The sequence below is a fragment of the Oncorhynchus gorbuscha genome, linkage group LG14 (genome assembly GCF_021184085.1).
Source record: "Oncorhynchus gorbuscha isolate QuinsamMale2020 ecotype Even-year linkage group LG14, OgorEven_v1.0, whole genome shotgun sequence".
In the NCBI taxonomy this organism is placed as follows: domain Eukaryota; kingdom Metazoa; phylum Chordata; class Actinopteri; order Salmoniformes; family Salmonidae; genus Oncorhynchus; species Oncorhynchus gorbuscha.
The window spans coordinates 24225070-24242822 of record NC_060186.1 but is presented as its reverse complement, the minus strand read 5'-3'; the positions used below and the strand labels follow the sequence as shown (position 1 = coordinate 24242822).

General features: G+C 43.6%; 1 protein-coding gene and 1 long non-coding RNA gene across 17 annotated transcripts in view; one reads left to right on the top strand and one right to left on the bottom strand.

Moving 5' to 3' along the window:
- The window catches only part of LOC123994671 (forkhead box protein P2-like), a 118604-nt gene that overhangs the window by 34885 nt on the left and 65966 nt on the right, over positions 1-17753 (top strand). For 13 of the 16 annotated variants that reach the window (XM_046297565.1, XM_046297570.1, XM_046297568.1 and 10 more), the window contains exon 4: positions 15063-15249. The exons of 1 other annotated variant lie outside the window; for it this stretch is intronic. In XM_046297565.1, coding sequence (XP_046153521.1) covers positions 15073-15249 — 177 coding nt within the window. In that variant the 5' untranslated portion in view covers positions 15063-15072. Of the gene's footprint in view, positions 1-3061; positions 3165-4551; positions 4762-15062; positions 15250-17753 lie in introns of those variants that run through there. 2 more of the 16 variants (XM_046297554.1, XM_046297555.1) reach the window with 2 other exon arrangements.
- Positions 1413-3747, bottom strand: LOC123994673. Its single transcript, XR_006831691.1, has 2 exons — positions 3526-3747; positions 1413-2113 (listed from the first exon to the last, which is right to left on the bottom strand). It is a non-coding gene; the product is annotated as an uncharacterized LOC123994673 (long non-coding RNA).

Sequence of the window (17753 nt, the reverse complement as noted above, 5' to 3'; positions counted from 1 at the left end):
CACTCTCTCAGTCACTGCACACACAAGCCATAGGGCAGGATCATCAACTACATTCAGCCGCAGGCCAATTTGTTTTTCATTGGATGGTCGGGTAGGCGGAACATAATTACAAATCATTTGTAGACTTGTTCTTAACTCTCTTATATATCCCAAACGGATATAATATTTGACTAAAACATCATCATTTCAAACCTTGCTTACATTTGTATATGATCACGTGTCTCTATTATGCGTGGGAATCCTTGGGAACGGATTTCCAAAATTAAAATCACTTCGAGCTGGTGTTCCTGGTGTTTTTACAGTCTTTTATGTCTCGCAATGAAAATTCTAACAACAAAAATGTATATTTTTTTACTCAGAATACTTGGGGGGCCAAATAAAACCACCCACAGGCCAAATTCGGCCTGGGGGCCGTCAGTTGGGGAACCCTGCCATAGGGTTTCTCTTTCAATCTTTCCCTCTCTCTCCATCTCTCTATCTCTCTCTCTCTCTCTCTCATGCTAATTGCTGGGCTCCTTTTTTTAATGCATTTTTCAAACGCAGCACCTCTAAGTGCCAGTTCCACACCAGTGTTTTCCCCCTCCTCTTAATTCCCATTTGTTTCAGCGTTGAAGTGTTTTGGCCATAATAAATCATTCTAATGGTGGGTAAGGTGAAAGAGGCTCTGGGTATCTCTGTGTCAGCCCCTGAGCCCAAGTTGCTGCCTGTGAAATTGACTAGCCCAATGACGCTAGTGGTGATGGTGGTGGCGGAAGCCATGGTCTCAGTCTCCAGTGTGGAAGTGTGGAATGTAGAGATGAGGCTCTTGACACTGTCTGATGGCCCCGGGCAACGCGCTTTGTGTCTGCTTTAATTGGAAATTAATAGTTAGAGGGTTGCTATGGAAATGATGCCATCGCTCAGAGATAGAAACCTACACCACCACTACAACTGCCGTAGTTATTACCATCCCCCACCCCGGCACTACCCTCCTCTTTACCCCCCCCGCTACCCATGTCTCTTCTTCTGCCACGGTGAAGAGACGCTGGTGGCGTTGTTTGTTGACCTTGGTGGTGTGAAGGCCTGGAACGAAATACAGGCAGAAAACATACAGTGAAGTGTTAGTGATCCACAATGTCTTGTTGTTCTCTGGCCGACAATGTCAAGGAGGGTGGCTGGGTGGCTTTTCAACGCCCAGAGGACTGTCTTGTGTTTATCTTCCAAGTGGTTTATGGGGTGTTGAAGGAGCATTATAGCCACATAGCTCAACGTGTTGAAAGTAAAATGGGCGTAATTGCTCGGCCCAATGTTTGTGCTCTAAGCAATTTAGATCTTGTATAGCTAGCTGTTTCTCAGGCACAACTCCCCCTTGATCTTGTTTAGTGTTTACCACGCTGCTTCAGACAGTGAAGACAAAATGAAAATGCTAAAGCTTTTTGGCTTTCGCTGTTGCTTTTTATTTAATAAGGATATCAGACAGCTCAAATCTGCTGGTTGGTATATAATGTGCTATTCGGGGCCTGTGAACTCATGCCAACACACCGCTCTGAGCTGTGAGTTCAAGTGGTCTTATACCCCGAGTTAGAGGCTAGATCTTTTACTAAATAAATCTGTCATGCCTGCCTTGGGTGCATCTCCGTGAGCATGAAAGTTCCTGCTCCGCGTACTCTCACTGTCAGTGAAGTTGTGTCTGTTTATCTTTGTTTATGCTGTAAGAATAGTTTGTTGAATTTCATGAGTACACATTCATTCGGCAGACTTCAAAACACAGTCACTTACGCCTGTGCGCGTGCACACACACACACACACACACACACTAGCACACACGAGCACACACACTTGTGGGGACACGTGTGTTTCAGGTCTGGGGGAGCCTGTGTGAGTTGTATCGACCCTTTCCTCCACATCAGCCGCTCCTCCTCTTGTTTCCGTGGCGTCTACACAAACACAGCCAGCCAGACGACGCCTAGGATTGAATCTCACAAGTCCATGTGGCGTTGTGAGCTGGTAGCAGATGGACTTGCTTTTGCATCTGCTGTGTGCAGACTGGGCTTTGTACTGTTCTCCTGGGGGAGACCGAGGCTTTCTTCTCTGCTCGTAGATTCCTGTCTGCTGGAGCAGCTAAGGAAAACATCTGTGGCATGCAGGAGAGAGAGAAGAGAGAGAGAGAAAGGAGAGAGAGACAACAAAAAAAAGTGAAAATTGACAAACAGCATTAGCTCAAAATGTTCCGTCTCGTTTCTGCCGGCGTGTGTTGTTTACAGTACAGCAAGAATGTCAATACATCACAGTCAGACTGGCGACAATGTAGCTGGCAGACAGAGGAGACGGTTGTTCTTTGGCTCCAATTAACCATTGCTAAATGATGAAATGCACTGTGCAAAATACGTGAGGCGTGATGGGCATCTGTAAAGACAAATGTGTCTTTTGTGAAGTGGTTGCAAAGGTTGTCTGCTGTTCCCCCCCTCTCCCCTCTGCTCGAATACTTCCTCTGTAAAGAGGTATTTTTGAGTTTCGCCAGGCTTACAGCACATTGTTGCAAGCTTGCCCTAAAAAGGGAAGAAAGAGGTATATTTATCAGAGTCGTGAGAGCTGCATGGCAGAAGAGGCCGACACTCTTCTGTGACTGGTGTCTTCCTGAGAAAGGAAGTGAGAAAAGCACTCACTGTTTGGAGATCACACCTGGTCCGCTCCTGAACCTCTGTCACTCCTCTTTCTGCTTGCTATGCAGAAAGGGAAAAAAAACTTGCCCCCCCCACCCAACGTACCCCCTCCCACACCCCTGCCAAATCCTACCTCCCCCTCTACCCTTGCAATCAAACCGCTGATTTTTGTGTACGATTGGTCCTCGGGTGCCAAAACAATCAGAGGGGATGCTTGATTTGTTTTAATTACCCAGAAGTGCAATGGTTCTTGGACGTGACCGAGCAGAGGTGCTCTGTCACAGTGGTGTCATTACTGCTGTAAATACCTCTTTGATGATGTCTTTGACAGTTAGCGTCAGCTATTTTTTTTACATTTTTCTCTCCTCTTTTTTTTCTCTCGTTCCCCCTCTCCCTGAAGCTGTTTTCTACCAGTGACACCCCCCCCACTTGATGCGCCGTTAACGCTCCGAGGCTTCTAAGAATATCTTCAAATGCCTCTTACCCGGGGGAGTGGAGTTCTCTCTTGTCATTGTTTAAAAGGTAGGCTACTTTCTCTCTCTGCTTTACGTTATTGGCAGTTTGTATCGATGATTTGTGTTTGTGAACAGATCTGTGTGTCGTGGTAGTTCTGTGTGGTGTGGTAGTTCTGTGTGTCGTGGTAGTTCTGTGTGGTGTGGTCTGAGGGCAGTTATCCAGTAATAGATAGAGCGACATGTCTAATTGTTTTTAAGAGCTCTACTACTCTCTCTCTCCCGGAGCACAGTGCACAGAGCCGAGGCTACAGGCTGCTCCACTCGCTCTCTCCCACTCATCCTATTCTGCCTGTTTAGACAGCGACACAGAGACGGAGACGCTGAGAAAGGCACTGAGCTGTGCTAGAAATAAAGCCAGGCACACATACCTCTCTCCCAGGGTGTCCCAAAACGCTCCCTTTCAGCTGCGGTTCTCCCTCAGCCGGTTAGTTAGTTCCCCTCGACGCGCCGCCAGGTAGGGATGCAGGCTGTGCCGGCGAGAGCTGAGGTAGCTCGCTCGTGTGTGTGTGTGTGTGTGTGTGTGTGTGTGTGTGTGTGTGTGTGTGTGTGTGTGTGTGTGTGTGTGTGTGTGTGTGTGTGTGTGTGTGTGTGTGTGTGTGTGTGTGTGTGTGTGTGTGTGTGTGTGTGTGTGTGTGTGTGTGTGTGTGTGTGTGTGTGTGTGTGTGTGTGTGTGTGTGTGTGTGTGTGTGTGTGTGTGCGTTTGAGGGAGAGAGAAGGAGAGCTCCTGCAAGTAGCAGATGTGTGTTGAGAGAGAGCGGTGTGAGAGAGAGTTGCCTGGCAAGCGTGCAGACGAGGCCCGAGGGGAGACCCGGCTCGCATCCTGTGAGGAGTCAGACACTCTACATGTACGCGTGTAAATGTCCCCCCCCTACCCACACAAACACACACACGCTGCACTCACTCACTCACTCACTTACCCTCTCACTCACTAGCCAAAAGCAGCGGGAAAAACCCCACAAAAAAAATAGTTTTTGAAGGTCACTCTCAGATCAGAAACCGAGCCGTAATAATTGTAATGTCTTTCAAAGGCAATAAAAAAGGAGAATGAAATGATAAGTAGTGTTTTCAAGTAATTGTGATATATTTCATCAGCGGTCGGCAGGCCGGGTGTATGATGGTCTAATTATTTCCTGCGTGTCAGGAGAGAGAAGGCGCTGTGTCTAGGCTATAAATTTCCATTTTGGGCACTTTTTTTACTCCCTCTCTCTGCCTGAGAAAGCAGGCACCAGCCCCCCTCTCTCCCTCTCTCTCTCTCTCTTTCTGATCTTTCCCATTGGGCCTGTCCGAGAGGGGCTGCCTGTTGGTAATTGCCCAGTGACAACTGGAAATGATAGAATAATTGTCAGGAAGGCCGTTTTTTAATGGGCGACGGGGGTGATTTAAGTATGCATGAACAGGGCTTCGAGAGAGGCAGGGAAGAGCAGTGGCGGCGTTGTCTTGTTTATGATGCGAGCCTCTATAAACACAGTTGGAGTGATGAGAAAAGATAGAAGCCCCTCTCCCCCTGTGACACCCCAGTCTGCTCCTCACCACTGCAAACAACACCAACAGCTTTCCTTCTCTGGCCACCAGACACTGTCTCTGACACTACTCCTCACCTCCAGGTAATAAAAACAAGCAACTCCAACTTCATCCATCCTGCTCTCCGCGCACCTCTCTCTCTGCTCTCTGTACCGCTCACCTCTCTCTGTATTAATGACTATGTTTTCAACGGCAGGGAGGCGGGCTGCTCATCCAGTATTTGGCTAGCTGCTGTACTTTGGCTTGGATTGTGTTCTGTGTGTGTCTGTGGGCTGTGCATTCATGTGCTGGTGGTTAATTGCTCTTGATGAATGAATGGTTGGGCTGGTGATTAGTGTTTGTCTGTGGATGTGAACATGCTGGCTTTTTTTTGGAGCTCTTAGCTGTCTTAGTATTGTGTTGGCTTCTTTATTTGATGTGTGCACTTTAGACTGCTGTTTAGGATGTTGTGTTGATGTGGAGTTTACTGTGTTACTAATGGGCAAATTATTGATCATTAAAATCAAGAGGTGAAAGTAATGTTTTTTCGGATGAGATTTTACTGGTGGTGATGAAATGAAAAGGGGTCACCCTCCTCTGTGATTCTTTCTAAGTTAATAAAGATCAAATATAAATGTGTTGCAGATATTTGTTTTACTAGGGTGAGTCTTTTATTTTGAGTTATTTAGCTAGATAAAAAAAATTGTAAGTAAGGACTCGTTTATATCATAAGGACCCAAACTTTATAGGGCATGTCTCAGAACAGCATATCCATATAGAGCAAATCCCTTAAGAAAGGAGGGAGAGGGAGGGTCACAAAAATGATAAGCTGGCGAAATACTAATTATCTTTATCAAAGGCGGGTGAATAATTTGTTTACTTAAATATTCATGACATGGAGTAAAGCATGGTATTGGGCTGTTGTGAGCATATTATTAACATTTCATAGGTCTTTGTGCTGGAATGCGGATAGGCTTCCTCTTCATAATTTAATACCCAGATGCATAATGAGCTATGTGATTAGTTCACGTGGAGAATTGGCCCAACTCCATTTTGAAGGCAGATAATTTACATTGTTCTCCAGAGTCCTGAATATAATAGGTTATTTAGTGCAATAAAATTAAATGCTACACATTTTATATTTCAGTTTACAAATCCCCCTGGCAATATTCTGTTTTGGAGCTTTTTTCCTGTCTCCTTTTTCTTTCTTTCTTTTTCTATCTCTCTCTCTCTCTCTTTGTGTCTCTCAGAAACAATGCATTTTGAAATTGTTTCAGTAAAACACATGTTTACCTACATGTTTGATTTAGAATGCACGGTGGCCAATTAGCACTGTTCATTAGCAGAACTGGGTATTTGTTTTGAAAGTTTAACCAATCACTTTGTTACGCTAATTGTGATGTAATTTAATTTGAGTCCCGTAATGATGATGCCGCTATTATCCACATAAATGATGCAGTTAAGCAGCGCCACGCTCATTTGCATGTGCTTGAAGGGGAGAGCAGAAACGAGGAGGCTCCGGTATCACCTTGCTGTAATTTTCCACCTCTGTTCACTCCCGCCCTTTGGGTCGTCCCGGGCTGTCGTTGGCTATTGATGATCAGCGCTTTTATCCGTTTTTTTATTTTTACTAATGACAAAAGAGGGTGCCAACTGATTCCTAGAATTGTAGGACGTGTAAATTAAATAACTGAGGGGGAAAAAAGCCGATTATTCATCAATGGACGTGACGTATCAAACATTAAGTGAAGTCTCCGGTAGAAACGATCGATTTGTATTTTTTGTTCTATGGGGGGGCAGATGGAGGGAGGGGGGAGTACCTCCTTGAATTGACATTTGCACATCAAAGTGGATCCTTTGTTGGGCGAGAGCTTAATTTTGTATCTGTTGATTCCATAATCTGTGGTTTAGACGTTATGCAGATGACGCTATAGTGATTAGCTGGCAGTGTTTCAAATGGAAAGTAGCTGTAGCTGGTACTGTAGTGGGGTGGGTAGCTATAGCGGGGAGTCTTTTTTAAATCAATTCCTAAAATCCCGAGCGGGGCAGGAGTGATATCCGTTTGGAGACCTCACGCTGGCTGTTTGGTGTGTGACTAAGCCACTGTTAAAGACTCCCCTTTATCTGTTTTGTCCAGGGTTAGACTGGTCATTTCTTCTGAAAATATGATTTTTCTCCCGACCAATCTCCCCGTTATGGACCTAATTGGTTACATAAATCTTGTCTCGGTATGAATGAGAAATGTTGTGGCCTTGTCAAGTGTAATCTTCACCCTTATTTACCAATTCATTAAGATCTATCGATGCAGGACTGGTGAGGGGGAATGACAACATAAATCAGGCCGTGGACATAATGACCCTAATCAGCCAGAAATAACTGGAAACGTCACAATGAGCTATGTCTCTGTATCGCTCTGGCTGGATCCCTCTCTCCTCGCTGCAGCTCTGCCCGCTGTCCCTCCGTCCGCTTTGCCGTCATTCGCTCCTCTGTCCCCCCCCCCCCCCCCTCACCTTCCCTCAGAAGGAGCCGCAGGCACCTCTCTTGTTGCTTGCGTCAGTCAGGAAGTCCATCTCATCTCACAGCTTGTTTTTTATCTCGGGCCCCAGCAACAAAAGTAGACCATGTCAACGACAGATAATCACATCAGAACAATGCAATGAGAGATGAAATATGCGTCTGAGGAGTTGGGTAAATAGTCCCTGGTAGATAGATGGACGTACAGGTTTCCAGCCACCGGTGAAAGTTCTTTCTTCCCTGCTTCACAACGCTGCTGCGTCCTCTCTGTAGATATGATTGGAGCAGACAATGGGGCCTTCTCTTTTATAGGTAAATTACTCGTGATTAGGTGGGCTAAGTTAATTAATGGGAATTTCCCAAAATGCAAACGAGGGCCTAGCTTGATGAGCTTTCGTCACTGTCTGCTTGTGGTCGCCCACTTTGGTGCCACCTCCTCCTCCTCCTCGCAGAAGGAGGTGCTTGATGGGTAAAAATGTAAATGATATGGGAAGAGCTTAAGAGGAGAAGGTACTCACTAACCACACATAAGGACTTAGATTCTCCTCCTCCCGTCAATGCTCTGCTACTGTGTATTACAGACCCAGAGGCAGATAGAGAGAGAAGACACTCTCCATACACAGACAGGTGTAAATCTCCATTGACCTCCAGGAAATCTCAGATATAATTAAAGACCAAGTTGAATATTTATTTACTTAATTTAAAAAAAACGTTTTATTTATTATCATTGATTTATTTTCATATTTAAGGTTATTTCTAACCATTTGGATAATTAACTGGAATCATTAGCCATTGTTTTGTATATTTAAGCACACTGTCTTAATGGAGAATGAAACTGTAGAGTAAAACACTGTGTAATATGAATTATTTAAATGTACTTTAGGACATTTAGTACAGTGCAGACATCCTTGGTTACGTTGGCAGAATACACACACACACACGCTCCCAGACACTTACTTACACACACTTGCGTACTCTCCCCCTCTTTCTGTCTCGTCTTCTTAACGTAAACAGAACAGAATTAAGTTCTGAACAATCTCTCCACAGAATGACTGGGAACGACTATTTCTCGTCAGCTGAAATGCTGAATTGAAATATGCCTGAGGTTTTCTGAGCCACCAGACAGGTCTCATTGTGATGCCAATAATGACGTGTGATACCGTTTCAGAGAATCATGTTCATCCTAAAAAAGAGAAGTCTATTATTCCTTCATATCCATCCCTTTTTCATTTTTCCAACCCCTGGTTTTGTAAATATGATTTCTTCCCCTAAAGCAATCTCATCTTCTCGTTCCGTTGTGAGTCACTTTGAAATCCCTTTATCTGAAAGAGAAACCCTTACCATTACACACAGTTTTTTTTTTAGAAATAGTCATTAATGCTCTTTATGGTGTCCCTTCAGTGCCAAAAAAGGGAAGCTTTTGTTTTCGGAAGCGGCAAGGTCTGCTCTGGCTTGGCTATACTTCATCTCCAATAGTGTAGCTGTGTTGAACAGAACTTTACCAGTGGCTGTTCTCTCCCTGATCGTGTCTCACTCCTTAGGGCCCCCGGGAGAGGTAGCAATAAACCACAGTGACTTCCTTGGGCTGCGAGGAGCGAGAGCTTCGCTTGCGAATTACACCTCAAGTACAAACAAGCATCTATGTCATATTTAAGGGTTTATGTAAAGCAACGAGCTGAGCGGTAAACATTCAAATGAAATAAAACTTGTTTTATTTCTTTTTTTTAGATTGTTATTTCAACTCAGGGTTGGAGTTATCATGTTGTAAGTACCAGCTCAGAGCCAGTGATATCTGGCATTTTGATTTATTAAGCAATCTTAAGTGTTAAATATTTGAGCACAGCCAGGGCCCGGCACTTCTTTATTTTGAATGTGTTGTAACTTATGGCAATGATTAATTAATTTCACTGGAGCACAGCATTTGTGATTATTTTAAGTGGTATCCATATCTTGACTTGATCTGAACTGAAGGAGCCAACAGACGGTGAAATGTAATTTTTGTATTATTTTTCCAGTGAATGTAAGAATTCCAACTACCTGAACTGTGAACTGATAATGAATAGACTTCTTGGATCACAGAGTTAGTGGTCACGTTTGGTTTCTGAAATAGTCATCAGGCTTCTTTAGGCTGGAGTTTCATATACAGTATCATGCAGGCACAGGGAGAATGGATCCGTGTTCCTGACTGCAGACAGACACTGCAGAGTGGAATCCTGAACACTCAGGCTATTTGAATCCTGGGCAAATCTCAAATGACACCCTTTTCCCTATAGTGCACTACAAAGTCCACTACGAAGCAGTGCACTATATAGGGAACATGCACTATATAGCTGAACATGCAGCATATGTGACACCCTGCCACCGCAGTTCAATTTTGGGGCAGATAGAGACCTTTATGTGTCGAATAGGGGACAGTATAACACAGGACATCTAGATAGAAGGCCAGTGTTGTGTGTTTGGTACATGATGAAGAGGGAGACATGTTAGTTAATGAGGAAACATTAGGGGCTGTTAGAGAAAGGTGTGTGTGTGTGTGTGTGTGTGTGTGTGTGTGTGTGTGTGTGTGTGTGTGTGTGTGTGTGTGTGTGTGTGTGTGTGTGTGTGTGCCTGCGTGCATGCGTGCGTGCGTGCCTGCGCGCGTGTGCATGTGTGTGTGAATTGTCTCTGTCCTCCCACATCAGTAGTCTCACTACAAATTCACAACCTCAGCCCTGAATGCGTAGTCAGGATTCTGTCTGGGATTCTTCACCTGATGGAAAAGACAGATTTGCACGGCGTAAGATTCATGAGCAAACATTTACTCAGCCCGAGAGGAATAGCAAAGCAAGGTACCGTTACAGTGGGAATTAGACACAAAGAGAAGTTACTTTAAACATTCGCAAATAATGTGTCTCTCGCACTGCATCTGAAATGATTCTCATTCTATCAGACCCCATAATAGGGACGTTGAAGTCATCCGTGATCTTTGACCGCAGACAGATAAAATTCAGTTTTCTCTCACCATCTCCCCTTAAACACTTTGTATGACTATTATTTTCCCTCCCTAGCTGTACACCTATAGTATTACCAGTGAATTACGCTGGTAATAACAGTCTGTGTCTGTGTAACTGATTCATATAATATGTGGTCTGGCACTTCTCATTGGAAGATTATGGCTTGAGAAAATGGCGTCAAATAGCTGGTATGTTAAAATGCAGGACACTACCAATTTAAGGGATGTCAAACACACCGACGAGGCAGACATTGCTGAGCCTTATTCACTCACTCATGCACTGTTCAACTCCTCCATAGCCCATGGACTCTGGATAGCGCTAGTCCAGTAAATATTGTTACTAAGGGTGGAGGGCTGGATGCTTCCGGCCCAGTTGTTTCTAGGACAATCTGATCCCAGGGCGGACTGGTTGGTACCCGTGAGGGATGAAGAACATGGGGGAAGACCTGCGATGGACATACACACATGTATGCCCAATGCACGCACACACACACACACCAATACACACTTACCCTCTGGTGCCATGCGTTGTCACTATCCATCTTTCTCAATGTGTACAGTGAGCCCTGACACTGCCAGTCACCCAGTCACCGCTATAGTCAGATCCTCTCTCTGTGGTCTGCAGCCAGGGTGGATCTAATTGACATTCTAATTGGCAGATTTGAATGCTGCCTTTAGATGGCTAATTAATTTGTCTCACCGCTGTCATTAAGGTTAAAGCACCATCTGATCTCTCGGAATATGATTAGCATATATCTGCATTATCATTATCATCGGTTAGACACATGCACAGATTTTTGTTGAGGGAGAAACTATACCGTTGTCATGATTAAGATGGATATTGTATTAATATTTTGCATTTCCTTGATTTTAAATGACAATATGATTCTCCCTTGTTTATCGTTTAAGCAGCATTTGATAGGTGAGAGAGGTTTCTTTCTCTTAACCAAATTTCTCATTCCAAATCTGTATTTTTTTTAAATGTACTAATAATTTTCAAGTATATTACATATAGTAAATAGAACCTGTCTTGTGGGTTAATAAACATCTAACTGGTTTCATTTAAAAATCCCCAATTTTAAGTTGAGTTAGGTAACGCTTCTCATTGTATTAAATGTCATTAAAATATCCTTATTTTTCCCTCATATATCTTCAAGTTTTCCTCGCATCCATTGCCCTTCCCCCAAAAAAATCTCCATTAGAATGTTCATAAAACCCTAGTAAAGGCAATCAGGCAGTGTTTCTCTGAATATTTTAAACATTGGGCATGTAAAATGTATGCCTAATTTGAATACTTATTAGTCGCCTGATCTCGGCTGCTGCTTTGTGTTTCTTGGGCTGAGATTCATCACTGGTTTGGGTGTCACACATTATGCCAATCTTACCCTCTCACTATGTCCTCTCTCTCTCTCTCTCTCTCTCTCTCTCTTTCTCTCTCTCTCTCTCTTTCTCTCTCTTTCTCTCTCTCTTTCAATTCAATTCAAGTAGCTTTATTGGCATGGGAAACATGTTAACATTGCCAAAGCAAGTGAAGTAAATAATATACATACGTGAAATAAACAATAAAAATTAACAGGAAACATTACACTCACAGAAGTTCCAAAAGAATAAAGATGTCATATAATGTATATATATACAGTGTTGTAACGATGTACAAATATGCTGTTTCGAAATCTCTATCTCTCTCTTTCTCTCTCTCTGTCTCCATCTCTTTCTCTCTCTCTTTATTTATCACGCTCTCTTCTCCCCCCCCCTCTCAGGCTCTCTTCTTTTCTGTCTCTCACTGCCCCCCCTCCTTCTCTCCCTCCCTCTGTCTCTCTCTCACCACTAATGTAGCTCTGCCCTGTTTTAACAGGCAGTGTTTGTTCATAAGCACGTCTTGTTCACTGCTTATTTACTGTGGCCGGAGCAGCTGTCACCCTGCTCTGTGTAACTCCTGCTCCTGTTTGTTCTGCCCCGTATCCTGTTTATCCTGCACCCTGGACATCCTTTAAAGACTGTCTGCTGTTCGCTGGCTTTGTGGCTGGGTCTGCCCCTCATCACACAGTTACACAGCCTGGCCCAGTCATTCGAATGGCATTTACTCACGTGAAAGTGCGGTTATGTTAGATGCAGAATCTGTTTTGTTACCCCAACTGTGCATTGGTAACAAATTGGCGTCAGAGTTGGTGGTCACGTTTGGTGTCTGAAATAGTTATCAGGCTCTCGAAGACTAGAGTGATGCTGTTTCATATGCAGTGAGCTCCAAAGGTATTGGGACGTGGACGCATGATGTTTTGTTTGGCTCTGTACTCCAGTACTTTGAATTTGAAATGATACAGTGACACACAAATATCATAACCCCAAGACCTGCTCATCTCTCGTCATTATTCATGATTCATTCAGGACTATCTGTAATCATGGTAGCATCCACATCAATGTCGAAGTGTTTAGAAACGTATTCTATTCTTATTAACAATAAAAGTGACTCCAAAATGACACAATACATGATTGACCATTAATTTCTATTTGAGCACAAAATAATCTGAATCACAACCAAAACAAACAACAAATGCATCCCACATGCTTGATGTATCCAAGGAATATGGGACCAACTTTCGACTACTTTAATACACATATAAGTGAATTTGCTTTTGCTTCCCTAAAATTGGGGGACTATGTACAAGAAGTGCTGTAATTTCTAAACAGTTCACCCGATATGGATGAAAATACCCTCAAATTAAATCTGACAGTCTGCACTTTCACCGCGTAGTCATTGTACATTTAAAATCCAAAGTGCTGGGTGTACAGAGCCAAAATAGCAACAAAATTCACTGTCCCAATTCTTTTGGAGCTCATTGTATCATACATGGAGATGGGATCTGTGTTTTGACTCAAGAAAGAGAGTGGTATACAGTCTATGGGCAAATCTCAAATGACACCCCACCATGCAACCTCAGTAGTCAGTTTGGGGGCATTTGAACATGTCTGTGTCCTGTTATTGACAGGATAACAGAGGAAATCTGTATCCCCACCAGATAGAGATGACCGGTGTTGTGTGTTTGCTGCATGATGATGAGGGAGACATGTTAGTTAATGAAGAAACATTAGGTGCTGTTAGAGTATCATGCTGTTAGAGTGTCAGGTCATGTGTGTGTGTGTGTGTGTGTGTGTTTGTTTGTTTGTTTGTGTGTGTGCTTGTGCATGTTTGTGTCTGTATGTGTGTGCACTGTGCATGAGCACGTGCGTTTGTGCACGGGCATGCATGTATATATGTGAGTGAGTGAGTGAGTGAGTGAGTGAGTGAGTGAGTGAGTGAGTGAGTGAGTGAGTGAGTGAGTGAGTGTGTTTAGCATTTCATTACCAGCATTATCTCTCAGTTCAAAATCAGTCATGCTACAGGATGCTTTGAATCAAAACGTAGTATTAGTTGCTCAGCCTATGCATGTGACACAATTGGTGTATTTAATTTAAGAAGGGAGGAGGGCTGTACTGTACCACCACAGATATAAGAAAGGCTATTATTTGAATATGAATAACCATATATAACGTTTTGAAATATCATTAATGCATACAGACTATATTAATGGTATAGACATGATATTTTATTGAAGGGAAACTGAAATATGAATCCCCCAAAATTATACATTTGAATTATTAGGTACTACCTTAATGAATATGCTAATTATGGAGAGGCTGTCAAATAGAGAAGCCCCATCAGAGTGGTATTAGAGATGCAGAACACACCTCGAACAGTGTGTTGTGTTGGGTCAGTCACTGTGATTCGACTTATTTTATTTATTGTGAGGATTTCCACTGATCCTGGGCAGGACTCCTCATTGCTCCAACCAAGGTACAAAGCATTTATGCAGGGAAAATGTTTTTTTTTTTTTTTTTAATGGATTACATTACCACAATCATTAGTAATATTCGTGATTTTTTTTGCTTCTTTTCTCTCCTTCGTCTCGGCTTTTCATATCTAATAGATGCTAGTGAAATTAGTTCAATATCTTACATTTATTTGCCCATGGACCAGTTTAATTGTGTCCCGTGGAGAACAGCAGTATATGTTTTAAATGTCACCAAAATAAATGAATATTTGAGGTTTGATTAAAAAAGAAAGAGAAAAAACATTGAGCCAATATGTGACATATGAGCTTTTTCTCTATGGAAGCCTCGGAGGCACATTTTATTTAGACACAGCTAAGGGAGAAGAAGCCTATTATATCATTTATCACCGGGTGATACCATGTGATTTGGACCTCCCCTCCCACCTCCTCCTCCCCTCCCACCTCCTCTACCACATTTTAATTTTGCATGATTAGCTGTGCGTCATTAGGCAACTTTGTTCATGCGAGACTCGCACTAAAATCCTGACAGAATCAAGACGGGGAATAGTTTAGGAGGGTCTGTGTGTGCCTAGACAGGGTGAGGGTATATCAAGGAGTGAGTGATCACGTAAAAAATCAAATAAGTGTACGTGTGTGGGCATGTGTGTGTCTGACTATATATTTTTTACGTCCGTTAGAAAAAGTATTTCTGTATTATTTAAAAAATATATATATACAATCATAAATGTGTCCTATACACACATATTCCCAACATGGGCGTAGTGCAGCAGAGGCCCTATTTGTTCCTAAATTCTAGTTATTAAAACACTTACCACGTTTAGACTCGACCCTCCTTTACAAAGAGACCGAGAAGATGTGCATCTCTTTGTATTGCTTCATTTACACAATGAATGCATGATTCCTCCTGCGTCACCCCCCTCCCTCCCCCTCTTAAATGCTTTCATTTGCAGAGGTAATAATGGAAGCTTTCAAAAAAAAAGAAGAAGAAAAAAAGGGGGGGGGGGGAAATGAAAAGAGAAGAAAAGGGTTGTAACAAGAGCCTTAACTGGTGCCTCTTAATCACTTCTAGGTTTTAAGTCATGATGCAGGAGTCGGCCACAGAGACAATAAGCAACAGTTCAATGAGTCAAAATGGAATGAGCAGCCTGAGCAGCCTATGCAGCCAATTAGATGCTGGCAGTAGAGATGGAAGATCAAGCGGTGACACGAGCAGCGAAGTAAGCACAGTCGGGCTGCTGCATCTCCAACAACAGCAGGTAAGTTGTGTTTCTCCTGCACGTCACCATGCTCTTAACTGCTAGCACAGGGCTCGTACTGATAGGGCAGGGCTCGTACTGATAGGGCAGGGCTCGTACTGATAGGGCAGGGCTCGTACTGATAGGGCATTTATGTGTTTGATTTGGACATGTTGCTGTTGAGGACTACTCGTCTAAGAGGTTGTGTAGTTGTTGCTGGTGTTTTAGTGTGTTTTTATTGATATTTGTGTGTGTGTGTGTGCTGTGTTGAGAGCACACTTCGGCTGAGGCCATGTGAGCGCGCTTGCGTGTGTGTGTGAGAGAGGGAGCGGCGTACAAAGCCGGCTGGCACTGCCGTTTGTGTGTGTGCGCCCTGTGTGTGGGTTTGAGAGCCGTGGCTCAGCTGTAACCACCAGAGGGCCTCCTAACTCGGTTCTATAGCCGTCCACTCTACTCTGCCACAGCCCCGGGAGGCAAACCTTTGACTGGGACACACTTCTGCATGCTCTCTGTTCTGACTGCTTGTCGCTCATCTTGGCCTGTGGAATTAACAAAGAATTCATACATTTTTTTGCGTGTGTAAATTTTTAGTGTGTTTTTATAAAAAATGTTCTGTTGATGGTGTTGATTTGATTGATTTCCGTGGGATATTTAAATGTGACTGGGGTTGTTGTGTGGGAGCTGTGAGAGTCAGGCGCTGTTGGGGAGAGGAGTCAAGTGCTCGTGTCTTTTCATGGAGAATGATGGCTTTGACAGTTTGCCAAAAGAGCAGCGGTAGAGGTCGGGCTGTGCTTTGGGGGCCCCTCGCCGTGGGTTTGGAACAATGCGTGTTGCTTCTGTGTATGGAACCCTGCGAGTGTGTGTTTGTGTGTGTTTGTGTGTGTTTGTGTTTGTGTGTGTTTGTGTGTGTTGTCTACTTGTAACTGTTTTTTTTGTTGCTTTGAGGATGTTTCTATATTTTTACATGTGTAAGTTTGCGTCTGTGTGTGTCCATGTTAGTGTGTGTTTACACACATGCTGGTGGAGGCAGCTGAAGCCCTGTGGTTAAGTTGTGTGTGTGTGTGTGTGTGTGTGTGTGTGTGTGTGTGTGTGTGTGTGTGTGTGTGTGTGTGTGTGTGTGTGTGTGTGTGTGTGTGTGTGTGTGTGCGTGTGCGCGTGTGTGTGTGTGTGTGTGTGTGTGTGTGTGTGTGTGGATGGGTGGGTGGGGGGTAGGGGGGGTGCAGCTAGTGTAGCAGAATGAAGCATGTCCTGCAGTCCTCCCCCGGCCCTCCTACACCCCGCCTAACCCCCTGCCCCAGCCCTGCACCACCCCCGATGCTCCAGCTGGTGATTACAACAGCATCACGACACCATCGCCTCACCCCCTATTCATCATCACACTGCCTGTCTCTCTCCCTGCAGATGGCTGATTGGGGTCAGTTCTCTCCTTCTCTCATTATTCTTTTATGTTTTAACCTGTCCTACTGTGGAGGACTGCAGATACATACTCACTGTATATCTCACCATAGGCCTATATCGTGCTATAGGGCCCTGTGTGCACAGGGCTGTAAATCTCTCTGCTCTCATTCACTAGTCTCGGGAGTGTGGTGGAGTAGAGATGCTGGGACACATTTATTACAAATAAGTCAAAATAGTAGAAACAATAGTCATCTATTTTTGTATTTTTTTTCACTGCCATTTTACATGCGTACTATTATACATATTTTAAATATCTGATTATTATATTATAATTATGTATTATGCTATCATTTCACAAGGACAATTTTTCCCGAACACTTAAATTGCTTAAATCTAAAACGCACACCTAAGGCAACGAGAACAGATCTTCTAACTTTAGTCAGAAAGTCATTTACTGACAAAGGAAGTCGAAGCCATAAAAGAGAGCCACGGCGGGAAAGAGCAACGTAAGCATAAAGTATCTAGTTAAGTCGTTGAGATGGACACATTGTGAAGGGGAAATGTGGAGGGATGTGACAATCTTCTCCTGTAAAGAGCAGCTTTATTTCTGTGGAGAGACAGACACATTGAAATGAGTGGTCCAGCTAACAGGTCTCCTGAGGCTTTTTAAACAGAGTCCCTGTGCTGTTAACTTCACACACTTCCTGTTCTGGGCTCACATCACTCTCCCTCTGGTCTGGTCTGTCTGTATGGAGAGGATACCTTGGTTAGCATTGGTTGGCATAAGCTTACAGTTGTTAATGAGTGGTTAGTGGATTGGTATAAAGGGGTGTGTGTGTGTGTGTGTGTGTGTGTGTGTGCGTGCGTGCGTGCGTGGGTGCGTGCGTGCTTGCGTGCGCGTATGCGTGTTTTAACGTGATTTAGGCATGTGCTGATTTTTATCCCTACTTACAGCATGGATTGTACTATACTGTATGTACATGCAAATGCTTATCTAAGTGTATTCCAGCACTTTGAAGAGAGCCTGGGTTTAATTTTCTGACATACAGTATTTGGAATGACATTGAGTGTTCCAGTGGGCATAAAGGGAGCTGATAGAATCTCCCCTCTCTCATCATGGTACTAGA